A 13,383-nucleotide genomic window follows, 5' to 3' on the forward strand; every position below is an offset into this window, starting at 1 on the left:
AATAAAATCCAGTATGAAACAAGGATGTTCATTATCACTAATATTATTCAACATTATACTAGAAATGCTGGCTTTAGCAACAAGAAAACAAAAATAAAGGAATTAGAATAGGAAAGGAGGAAATAAAACTAATACTTTTTACAGATGATATAAAGATATACTTTGAGAATCCTGAAAAATCATTCAAAAACCTACTGGAAACAATTCACAGCTTTAGCAAAGTTACAGGGTATGAAGTAAACCCACAAAAATCCACATTTATACATATTACTGACAAAGCCCATCAGCAAGAGATAAAAAGAGAAATTTTATTTTAAATTAGTGTAGACAAAATAAAATACTTGGAGGTTTACCAGTCAAGACAAATGCAAAAATTATATGAACACTTGTTGCAAAACACTTCTCATACAAATAAAGTCAGATCTAAATAATTGGAAAAATATAATTGTTCATGAATAGGCTGAGCTAATATAATAAAAATTACAATTCTGCCTAAATTGGTTTACTGATTCAGTGCCATATGAATCAAACTGCTAAAAAAATTATTTTATAAAACTTGAAAAAATAATGACAAAATTCATCTGGAAGAAAAAATGTTGGGAAAACTGGTAAATATTATGTCAGAAACTCAGCATAGACCTACATCTGACACCACATACCAAAATAAGGTCAAAATGGGCATATATTATCTAGGTATAAAGGATGATACCATAAACAAATTAGAAGAGCAAGGGATAATTTACTTATCAGATCTTTGGAGAAGGGAGGAGTTTATGAGCAAAAAAAAATTGAGAAAAATTATAAAAGGCAAAATGAACAACTTTGATTACAATAAATTAAAAAGTTTTTGCACAAATAAAATCAATAGAAACAAGACTAAAAGGAAGTACAAAGCTGGGGAAAAAATTTTAAAGCCAATATTTCTGAAAAAGGTTTCATTTCTAAAATATATAAAGAACTGTGTCAAAATTATAAGAGTAGTAGTCATTCCCCAATTGATAAGTGATCAAAAGATATGAACAGACAATTTTCAGGTGAAGAAATTAAAGTCATCTATAGTCTTGTGAAAAAAAATGTTCTAAATCACTGTTGATTAGAGAAATGCAAATTAAATTAACTATGAGGTACCACTTCACACCTTTCAGATTGGCTAAGATAACAGGACAAGATAATGATAAATGTTGGAGGGGATGTGGGATAACTGAGACATTAATCCAGCCATTCTGGAGAGCAATTTGGAAATATGCCCAAAGGAATATAAAACTGTACATACTCTTTGGCCCAGCAGTGCCATTTCTCGTTCTATATCCCAAGAACATCATAAAGAAAGGAAAAGGACCCACATGTGCAAAAATGTTTGTCGCAGATCTTTTTATGGCAGCAAAAAATTGGAAAATGAGTAAATGCCCATCAATTGAAGAATGACTGAACAAGTTGTGATATATGAAGGCAATGGAATATTATTTGTTCTATAAAAATGATGAACAGATTGGTTTTAGAAAGGCCTGGAAAAATTTACATGAACTGATAGTGAACAAAACAAGCAGAACCATGAATATGTTGTACACAATAACAGCAAGAATGTGTGATGACCAATTTTGAAACTCTTAGTTCTTCTCAATGATTCACTGATCCAAGTATTCCCAATAGATTTTAGACAGAAAATACCATCTGCATGCAGAAAAAGAACTAAGGAGACTGAATGTAAATCAACACATGCTGTGTTCACTTCTTTTTTGTAATTTTTTTTATCTCTTCCATAGTTTTTTGTTTTTTTTTTCTCTTTGGCTCTGATTTTTCTCTCCCTACATGATTCATAAAACAATATGTATTAAAAATAAATACATTTACTAGGGGAAATAAAGATTATGTGATGCTTAAAATTAAAATATTCTTCAATGTTTCAATTAAGGAGATGCCATAAATCCTTCAAATATGACTTTAATTCTCTTTTTGGTTCCATTTTTTTCCTTTTGTTTCTCCATTAGATTTATCCATTTCTGAGAAAGGATCATTGAAATCTCCTACACTTATTTATCCATATGTTTTGACATTAGGTTAAATTATCTTTATTAAAATTTGGATATTAGGTTATTTGTTTCATATATTTTTAATAGATGTAAAACCTCTTTACTAGAGATAATCTCATTCAGCTCAGTTAAGGAACCACCTCTTATATAAGCTCTCACCAGATTCCTCTCTCTAATTGCTAGGGTATACCTCTCATTCATTCTCTTGTTTTTATCTTTTATTTATTTTTTTGGTTTTTTTATATGTATACACATTTACATTTATTTATATATATTTTATATGTATACACATTGTTCCCTCCAGTATTATACAAGCTCCTTGAAGTTAGAAGTTATTTTGTTTTTAATTTCATATTCTTACATCCCAGAAAAATCCCTGAAACATAGTAGATGATTAATAAGTTTTTGTTAATTGTCTGATTGTCTATGGTAACTTTTAAAATAATAGTTTTCTTATTTCTAAAATAGTTCATTTTTATTTTGCTTTGTTTGTATAATTCTAACTTCTGTTTTTTATGAATGAAATATTTTCCTTATACATTCATTTTCATTCAGTATTTGTCTTTTAAAGTGTGTTCTTTATGTAGCAGCAGGTTGAACTTTAATTTCTTTTCCAATCTTTTACTTTTTTCATCTTTATTGAATTGATGAATTAATTAATTCATATTTAAGTTTATAATACTTAGATTTTGCTTTTCCCCACTTATTATTTGTATTGATTTTTATTCATTCTCTTATTTTTAAGGCAACATTTCATTGCTGTGAAAAAGCTTTTTTTTTTAATGAGAAGTAGTGTATTTCCAAAATACTAAATTTTCACTCCCTTCTTTATTCTACTTCCATGTTAATATAATTTTTGGGTCCCATCACAACATTCTTATTTTTATCTTTGTTTATTAGTTATTTTATTTGTGTTTTCTTTAGTTTGTGAGGACTTAATTATTATTCACTTATACAAATGTTAATTAATGAAAGAAGTGACATGGTGGGAATCATTCTGTATCCTACTTTACTACATACTCTGATCATTCACTACTCTTATGTCCAATATATCTCATTAACTCTACATTTCTCCCTCTCTTATAACCATCATGGATATTGGTTATATCTAGGTACTGAGAGCTGCCCTCTCAAGTTGAGATACACTTCTGGGAAACATAAAACTTTTTTGAAAAAAGATAATATCTTTCTGTGTCCAGCCTTCAGGGACAAAACTAAGTCCATAGTTTCCTAAGATAAATATACATTACCCATCCATATTTCACAACAATGTTCTTCACTGGTGTTCTTTCCTCCTTGGAGGGAAAAAAAATTGCTTTCAATCCCACTCCATACAAATATTTCATTTCCATTATTTTTTTTCTATTATCTCACAGTTACCCACAGATTTTAAAGTTATATATGTATATATACTTTTTATTATTTCCATTTATTAATAATCAATAGTTTATCATATCTAATTATATTAAAATTCTATTTGGAACCTTTTTTGTTTTTCTTGCTTGCCATTTTGCTAGATTCATTTAGGTCTCAAAGGAGGAAGCTTCTGTTCATAGCAATTATTGCTTTTTCTTTTAGTTATTCCTGCAATTTGATTAGTTTTTTCATTAAGTATTTAGATGTTTAATGACTATTATATGTATTTGCATTGGTAGTTTCATTATCAATGCCAATGATATAAAAATTGTATATAATTTAGGAATATGTAAAAAAAATGTTAAGGGGGTATATAAAAAACTCTTAGTTCTTAGAAGAACAACATAGCTGATCATCTGACTTCAGCTCTTTCCTACATCTATAACAATTCTTTCTCTGGCCTTTTTATATTTCAAGTGTTGCATGACTAAACAAATGCATGATATATATTTCCCCAAGAAGCCACAGATGAGTAATCATTATCTACCCAGTCATTATATGACCTTGTCCTCTCTTTCTTTCACCTACATAGCTGTAACACACATTTCATATATTCCTTACTCAGGTCCCCCATATTCAAAATTCCAAAATCCTTGGCCTCTGTGGCCAAGTTTGCAATGAAAACTTGCAGATGGAATTTTAGAGGAATATTGAGTCCTTCTAGAATCTTACCCTGGAGAAGAAAGAGACACTAGCTCTTCCCTAGAGCAAATTGTCATATTATCTAAACCCCTTGGGATTTTCAGGGGATAATGAAAATAGGTTAATCCTTTTCACTGGAGTGAGTAGTTATACCTTTTCTGGCTCTTATTCTCAGAAGATGATAGAAGATTGGGGAGTATTTCCTGAACATATTCCTTCACCATTGGAAGAGACAACAGCACATCACTCAGACCTTCATGGGGTTCAGGTTGTAAAAGATACCATTAGATCAAAGTCTGTAGGATACTTCCAGGGCCTCAGTCTCAGAAGGAATGATTAGGACTTGTCCTGTAGATGTGTAGCTTTGGGAAGTTGAAGTAATTTTCCCATGCTTTTGTTTCTTGCCTGAAAATTGAAGAAGTTGGATCAGGTGGCCTCTGATGTCCCTTTCAGATATAGATATAGTTTATCCAATGTTCATCCTATGTTCTTGGAATATACATTACTCATGGCTCAGGATAAATTTGAACTAATATTTTTTAAAGAAACACCTTAAAAATCTGAGCAAAATGTTTAGATTCATATGAATCTTAATATTAATATTTTCCCTTATGAAAATAAGGGAAATGTGTCTCCAATTACATTTTAAATTCTTTGAAGAAAGGAACAGTGTCTTGTTAATTTGGTACATCTTTTTCAATGTCTGGTATTGTCTTTTACACATTGTAGATATTCAGGGGCAGCTAGATATTACAGTGGATAGAGCACTAGTCTTAAAGTCAGGAGGACCTGAGTTCAAATCTAGTCTCAGACATTTAACACTTCCTGGCTGTGTGACCCTGGGCAGGTCACTTAACCCCAAATGCCTCAGCAAATTAAAAAAAAAAAAAAAAAACACATTGTAGATATTCAATAAGTCAATGAAATTTGAATTCTTATCAGAAGTCTTGCATTATTCATGTGTGGGGCCCAGTAGCAAATCACTTCAACTCTCTAGGACTCTGTTTACTACTCTAAGTCAAAAGAGTTAAATTAGATAATTTTAGCTTTACTTCATTCTAAAATCCTGTGATTCAATGACTCCAAGTCACAGATATGACAGATTGACAACTTTCTCATGTCATTTTCAGTATAGTTCCCTCAAAACATGATAGACAAAACTGAGAATTTCAATTGCCTTTTACTTATATTATCATCATGACATACCCTTGGTAGGAGACAGTTAGGCCAGCCACATCAGAATTATCACAGCCCATTGCAAACAGGGAAAGCAGTAGAAGGTAACCAAAAAATGAAGATGCCAGATAGAGTTTTGAAGCTCCAAATACACTGATTCTGAATTTTTTCATAATTAGTCCCCCCGAGAATATTCCAAAGGCTACTGCAGGAATGTTGATAAGTCCTTGGGAAATAAAAAATAAATAAGTAATTATGAAGTGAATTGCCAAATGTTTTACTTCATATTTTAAAAGTATTTGTGTACAACAGAATAGTCTTGATGTTTCTTGAACAAATGTTCAATAAAATCCTTTATAATAATGAAGGCAGTGGAAAATCATATCCACCAACATATAACAAATTTCTACTATGTTTAAGGTTTTGAAATTAGAGTTGCAAAATAAGGAATCTATACTCTACTATGAATATACCAATCAATGGTGAATGTGTTGTTATTATTGTTCAGTCATTCAATTCTATTCAATTCTTTATGACCCTGTTTAGCATTTTCTTAGCACTGACCATGGATTAGTTTACCATTTCCTTTTCTAATGGATTAAAACAAACAAAAATTAAATGGCTTGCCCAGAGCAAACGTGTGAGCCCAAAATTAAACTCTGATCTTCTTCCTGATTCCAGACCCAACTCGATATCCACTAAGCCACTTACAAGGAAACAGAAAGTAAGTGACTTTTTCTGGGTCTCACAGCACGTGTCAAGATTTGAATAAGAACTTCTTAAGTCCATCACTCTATCCATCAAGTGACCAAATGTCAATAAGACCTCACAAATGTAGCCCCAGAATCCAACCCATTTTGACCCAGTCTCAGAGATACTGAATTAAATGACAGAGAGTTGGGTAGTAAAATATTTATTAAACATTGACTAAAACCATACGATCCATGATGCTGAGAGAAGCAAGGAACCAGAAAAACAAAAGTTATTGTTCACAGCAACAATGATTGTAATGTGTAATGATTAACTATGAGAGACTTGGTTCTTCTCAGCAATTCAGTGATCCAAGGTATTTCCAATAAACTTCAGATGGAAAATGTCATCTACTTCCAAAGAGAGACCTGTGAAGATTGAATACAGACCAAAGCATACTATTTTCACTTTTTTTGCATATGGTTTTTTTTCTCATGGTTTTTCCATTCTGTTCTGATTGTTCTCTCCCAAGAAGACTTACATAGAAATATATTAAAAAGAATATACATGCATAAAATAAAAAATAAAATAAAATTATATAGCATCTAAAGGGCCATTGTTGTTTTTCATAATTGAAGAGGAGAAAAATGTTAAGTTCATTTTACAATGTGTCTGACGATAACTGATCAGAACAGAGCTCAGAAAGTGCTATCACAGATTGGGCACAAAAACTACATCCAGATTCATATAAAGAAGCATATCATATATATGTTGTAAAAGCAGATATAGTCCTTGGATTCTAGGGTGACCATTGATAAAATAGTGATAAAATGTGTTCATCTTCCTTTTTATCCCTCTCCAAGTTTTATACAGCTTACATCCTTTAGCTTATGCCTCTTCTTACTATCCTCAGGTATATTCACTTTCACTTTACTCTTATCAAAATCTGTTCTCAGGAAAGAAGCTGAATTTCATTTATACTGCAGAATAAATTGAACCTCTTCATTTTAGAGATGACAACTAAGGAACATAAAAGTGAAATCATTTCCCTAAAGTGAGCCACGTAGCAAGATCAGGATCTGAATCCAGATCTTGTGAATTCAAATGTAGCATTCTTTTTACTACACTCCAGTGCTCTATACATTTAGAATGGTTCAAATTTTGACTTTTCACAGGAATAGTGACAATATAAAAGTATTAACATTGTAGGTTAAAGAAATGAATACTGGCTGAAAAAACAAAATTACAAATATCACATAGTGGATAAGGAGGTTATTTTTGTACAGTGGATCTTGCTTACATTTCAGAAATTTTATGGGAAGAGATAATACCACATACTGTTTAAGGATTCATCCAGAAGTCTATTTTTTATGGAGAGAGAAAAGTTACTGACTAGAATACAAGAGCAAAGGTTACCTAGTCCAGTGTTTATTGATAAAGAAACTGGCTCAGACAAGTCATTTAGGCTTTCTGGTTTGAACTGAGGATTTCCCACCTCCAGTCTGGTATTATTTATACTGTGCAAGACTTTTTACTGTTGTTCTGTTGATTAAGTCCATCTGATTCTTCATGATTCCTTTTGGACTTTCCTTGGTAAAGATACTAGAGTTGTAACATTTCTATCTTCATCTCATTTTACAGATGAAGAAATTGAGGCAAACAGGATTAAGTGATTTGCTCAGGATTACACATTAGATTTAATTGGGAGAAATTTGGGTGATGCAAAAAAAGAAGATACAAATTTAATTTATATTTAAATTCAGGTCTCCTGACTCAAGGCCTGGCATTCTATCAAGTGTGCTACCTAGCGTCCTACTAGTTAGCTGCTTCTTCCAGGATTCAAAAGAAGAAATAATGGTACATAATACATATATATATGTGTGTGTGTGTGTGTGTGTGTGTGTGTGTGTGTGTGTGTGTGTATTAATAGTAAGAGAAAAGGGAACATAGTTTGGTTCATACATAGGGTAGGTCAATGCTTGGACTGTAAATCAGAAGATATGGGGGCTCATACCTGCCATTTGCTATTTATGTAAATTGAGAGCAATTCACAACCTTTCATTAGCAAGATAATACACTATGACCAAGTGGAATTATACCAGGAATGCAGGGCTGGTTCAACATCAGGAAAACTATTACTATAATCTACCATATCAATAACAAAACCACTATAAATGTTATGATAATCTCAATAAATGCAGGGGAAAAAACTTTTGACAAAATACAGCACACATTCCTATTAAAAATATTAGACAACATAGAGATAAAGATACAGTATCTATCTAAAGCCCACAGCAAGCATTATTTATAATGGAAAGAAGTTGGATTCATTCCCAATAAGATCAAGGGTAATAAAAGGATGGCCATTATCACCACTATTATTCAACATTGAATGAAAAATGCTGGCTTTAGCAATAAGAAATGAAAAACAAATTCAAGAAATTAGAATAGACAATGAGGAAATAAAACCATCACTCTTTGCAAATGATATGATAATATACTTAGAGAATCTTAGAAAATCATCCAAAATATTGGAAACACTTTACAACTTTAATAAAGTTGCAGGATATAAAATAAACTCACAAAAATTATCAGCATTTCTATATATTACTGACAAAGCCCATCAACAATAGAAAGAGAAATTCCATTTAAAATTACTGTAGACAAAATAAAATGCTTGGGGGTCAACCTGCCAACACAAACTCAAGAATTATATGAACATGAACGTGAATGCTTTTCCCACAAATAAATTCTAATCTAAAGAACCGGAAGATTATCCATTGTTCATGCCTAAGCTAAACTAATATAATAAAAATGACACATAACAAACTTTCAGAGTCTCAGTGCCTTCATTAAGGCTATATGTACTAGGCTACATAATTTGAAAAGTTCCTTTTAATTTTAATATTCCAAGATTCTAAACTTCTGAAGTAACCTGTTCAGACAATTTTGTCTACTTTTAACATGCTTTCAGTTTAGATAATTTCTGGGGTCATAGATAAACTCGTGCTTTTAGTTTCATTTGTAAAATAGCATTTATAGAACCAGATTTTTAGTCCTGGTTTAAGATGAATACCGATGTCTTTCTAGAATTGCAAAATCTGGCCTTTGAGAAAACAATTTAAACTTAGGTATAATCCATGTCTGAGCTTGACTTTCTGGGCCATTTTGAGTATAAGAAAGTGAAGTTATCAATTGTATCATAAACATCTGAGGCTAAGTTGGTCCTAAAATTAATAAAATAAAATTTTCATAAATTTTACTGAATACTAAAATTTATCTGAATGATTCTCTACCAAAACAAGAGTTTCCTAGTTTTTCAAATTACATTTTTATTTATATCTTCTTTTTTGCATCATCCAAATTCTCCCAATATCCTTTCCTCCTCCCTGTAGCAGAAATCCATCTCATATTAAAATGACATTTTAAGAAAAAAAGGAAAAGAGGAGGTAAGTTAGCAAAATTGAATTGATTATATTGTGAATATTTGGTTTTGCTTTCTTTGATAGTATTATTGTAGGTCCTTATAGTCCCCTGATGGGTAATAAATTTTGTTCTGGCCATTCATTTTTATTTTATGTATCTCTTTCCTTTTTTATTGTGTTTCTTCTAAGGAAGAAATTGTGGAACAAAGAAATTTTGTAAAGAACATTTTAAATTCAATCTATCACTTTAATATTATTGGATTATATAATCTATCCACATTCAAAACTGTGAGAGATTACTATTTTCCTTATTTCTAATACTTTTTTTAAATTTGATGCTCTCCCTCTTCCTCTATAAAAACAGCTAAGCACTTTTTTTTCCAGTTACATAATCTATTTCAAAGTAATTCTTTTCCCATTGACTTTCTTTCCTTTTTTGTTAAGCCCCATCCCTACTTATTGTTCCCTTCTCTAGTTTGGGCATTTTGTTCAACTTATTAACTTTCTTTCTTTTATTCATTAATTCTTCCTCTCTTTTTAAAAAAAAGCAAGCAAAATCACCCTCTATCCTCTTCTTTAATCTATTTTGTTGTTTTTTTAGAAATTTATTTAGTTTTCCTTGAAATCATTATTATCTATCCTCTGCCCTTTTTGTTTGTGCTAAACTTTTATTCTTTGACTCTCATGATTATTTGTCCTCTTAATCTTTGCATTCCTCAGGGAATTAAAAACATCTAAAGTACGAATATTGTTTCCTTTTCTAAATAGTTTCTATTGTGTGTAATCTTCCCTCTTCTTTTAATTTTTGTCATTGTTGTGGCTCACTCTAAGAAATATAGATTTCTACAGAAGATAAATAAAATAGAGGTATTGCTTAAGATAGAATATTTTTTCTTATCTTCCTGATTGTGTAGATTATCACTACTTCTTTCCTCCCTATTTGCCATAAAATCTCCTCTCTCAGTTCATGTTCTCCTATTCTTCTGGGTGTCAATTATCCCAGAAACTCTAATTCTTTTCCTAGGAAAGGATATTATTATGAAGGTGCATTATCCATTCAGAGGTAGTATTCTTTCTGAGGATCAAAACCTTGTAGATTGTTATCTGTTATTATACTTTCCCCTATAAAGAACCTCCTGCCTCAAACTGCAACAGAGAATTTTTCAATGGAACTCCCTTCTACCAATGAATTGAGACTTGAAATCTTTCCATCCAGTCCTTTTTTTTTATATTTACATGTTCTCCTATAGTTCTCCTTTTCCTCCTCCTCCTCCTCCTCCTCCTCTTCTTCTTCCTCCTCCTCTTCCTCCTTTCTTCTTGTTCTTGTTCTTCTTCTTCTTCAATTACACAAATTATTTCCCCTTAATTTTAACCACTTATTTGATTAAAGTACATCACATATTCCTCTCTATTCTTTCCTATCATTCTCCACTTTTATGTATCCTTCCATCCATACATAGTTCTATGTAAAAATAAAATTAAAAAAAAAAACACACACTAGGTTGATTTACCAGATGAATGTTATAAAATTTATTCCATGTTTCAAGCTTGTTGCCCCAATTGATTTTCTTGGTGTGGTTTCTGTTTTCAGTGTGTCTCACATTATAATGTTAAAAAGGATTTTTTTTTAAATGGACAAGATTTCTGGCATTATGTTGCTATGGTTAAGCCCATGTGTGTTATTTTTCTTTTTGTTTTTATTTCTTTTTTCCAGGGTAATTTATTTTATTACTTGTACTTTTCCTGGTAGCTAGTATTTTTAAAGGCTTTTTTTTGGCCTCTGTTGGGATTTTTGCAAAACAAGTAAAATCATTAAGTCAAATTTTCTTCAAATGACTTTTATTGAATGTACATTAACCTACTCTACTTATCTATTCACTTATACTGATGATTAGGCTCTGATTTCCAGGATGTGTCACCTTGAATTGTATTTTCAGGTCTTTTGAACTTTAAAATACAGTCTTTCATTTCCTCTAGGCAATTTCTTGCTATTTTTAGAATTAATGATTAGTCATTGAAATTGTTAAACTTAACTACTATATGTCTTGTAGTTTACAGCATTGTCTATTTTTTTTTATAGATGATCTGTAGATTTTTTTAAGTTGGTACTGAGATTTTGTGTTCAAAAGTCCTAGGTTCCTTTGATATGTAATTTATCACATATGGTATAAAGTCTTATTGGCTTGTTTTTTGATAAACTTGTACTACTTAAGTTTTGTCTTACAGATTAATAAGTTTTTCTTATATGAGACTATGCTTTATTTTAATATTTTTGCTTTTTTAGTTCTTTTATTCTTGATTTTCTTTCATTTCTATGTATATGGATTCTTAATGTCTTGTCTTTTTTTTTTCCTTTGTGAGATATGGTCCCATAGATTCAAAATTTTTCTATTTCATTGATTATTTGTGACTTGTAGATCATAAATTCTGCTTTCTTGACTCTAATTTCCTTCTTGAATCATCCCAATACAGCCTGCTATAGTTTTATGCTCTCTTGTGAATCCACAAGATTTCTATGTCTTCAGATGTGAATTCCATTTTCTGTCTCTTCAGATTAATTCAGAGGTGTTATTTAAATGACAATATTCTCTTCTGTTATTATAGCTTCTATATTGATTTATTTAATTTCCCTCAATACCCTTAACTAACCTTTTTCACTTAAAGTTCTCAATTGTCTTTATCTGTATGTTTGTTAATTTCATTCTCCTTTTATATTCTCCTAATGTTCATTTTTGGACTCTTTCCTTTTTTTCAGTAGTTTCCCTGGGGTTTGACTTCAAAGCTTTCTTAATCCATGCTAAGGAATTTACTTTATATAGCATCAATTACTGCCTTAAATAATTTCTATGTGGACATAATTGGTCTCTACTGGACAGCAGTCTCATTTATGTTGGCATCTTGATTAAACCCCTTCTACTATTCCTCAATTCTCTTTTATCATATTGTTGTTGGTCCTAAGCAGTTATCTATCTGGAATAATCCCCTCATCAAAATCTGTAAGTATATAAGGAATATAGGGAATAATTTAGGGAATATAGGGATATTTATAGGGAATATATTTATTTATAATATAGGGATAATATATATAATATACAATATAGGGAAAACATTTAAGGTTTGATGAAGAAAACAAAAACAGAGAATACCTCATAGTTCTAAAATAAAATAAAATAAAATAAAAAGTTATCATATTGTTGCTGTTTTAGGCTAAATATTTTCCCCAATTTCCACTTCCCAAGGCAGTATGTATGCTTGGGGCAGGTGGAAGAGATTGTTTTGTGTGTGTTAGTTTGTGATTCTAACAGAACATTGAGACTGATGGGTATAATATGTTAAGAATTATTAAGGAAACTTCTTTGTTGTTACCTCAGGATTTTTTAATGTTAGACCATCAACATAGCTAAAATTGCAAATATCTATTTGAGAAAGGTTTGAGTGGCCATGAGGAGTGATGAAAATATCTAATCCTCTATGTTATTGGTCATATAATCTGAAAACCAATCAATCTTAATTACTTTTCTAGAATTTTACGTTTTAAAAAAGTTGTTTTAATAGAATATATTCTACTTAAGGTATCATCAAAACAGAATGTTTCACATGTTAAAATACAGAACCTAGGCTAAGTATAATATAGCATCTTTGTTCTAGTTGATATTATATATCATGAAAGGGAAAAAACATTTAAGAAATGAAAAGGTAGATAAATAGTAAATACTTAGGCATGTGTGTCTTTGCAATAAACTACTTCAAAGCTTATAAACTATGCCAATATTTCTGACATCTGTTTTGTACTTTGATACTGACTTTGTCAATATGTCAATATGTCAATATAACTTTGTCAATGAAGAACAGCTTCATGGACTTTGATATTGGCTTTCATGATTAGCAATGGGTCTTATCTTCCTTTTAAAAATATACTAATTTAAAAAAATACAAAAAGCTGAAATTTTTTGGGAAAACTCCAGGAGAAGACCCAAGATGGTGGAGTGAAGCCAGGAAGGTGC

At 30.8% G+C, this 13,383-nt stretch overlaps 1 protein-coding gene across 1 annotated transcript in view; it reads right to left on the minus strand.

Moving 5' to 3' along the window:
* SLCO1C1 (solute carrier organic anion transporter family member 1C1) overlaps positions 1 to 13,383 on the minus strand; it is a 109,878-nt gene that overhangs the window by 36,003 nt on the left and 60,492 nt on the right. Inside the window, exon 10 of the mRNA XM_051961389.1 lies at positions 5,295 to 5,490. Within this exon, the coding sequence (XP_051817349.1) occupies positions 5,295 to 5,490 (196 nt within the window). The remainder of the gene's footprint in view (positions 1 to 5,294; positions 5,491 to 13,383) is intronic.

Source organism: Antechinus flavipes, chromosome 5 (assembly GCF_016432865.1).
Source record: "Antechinus flavipes isolate AdamAnt ecotype Samford, QLD, Australia chromosome 5, AdamAnt_v2, whole genome shotgun sequence".
Classification (NCBI taxonomy): domain Eukaryota; kingdom Metazoa; phylum Chordata; class Mammalia; order Dasyuromorphia; family Dasyuridae; genus Antechinus; species Antechinus flavipes.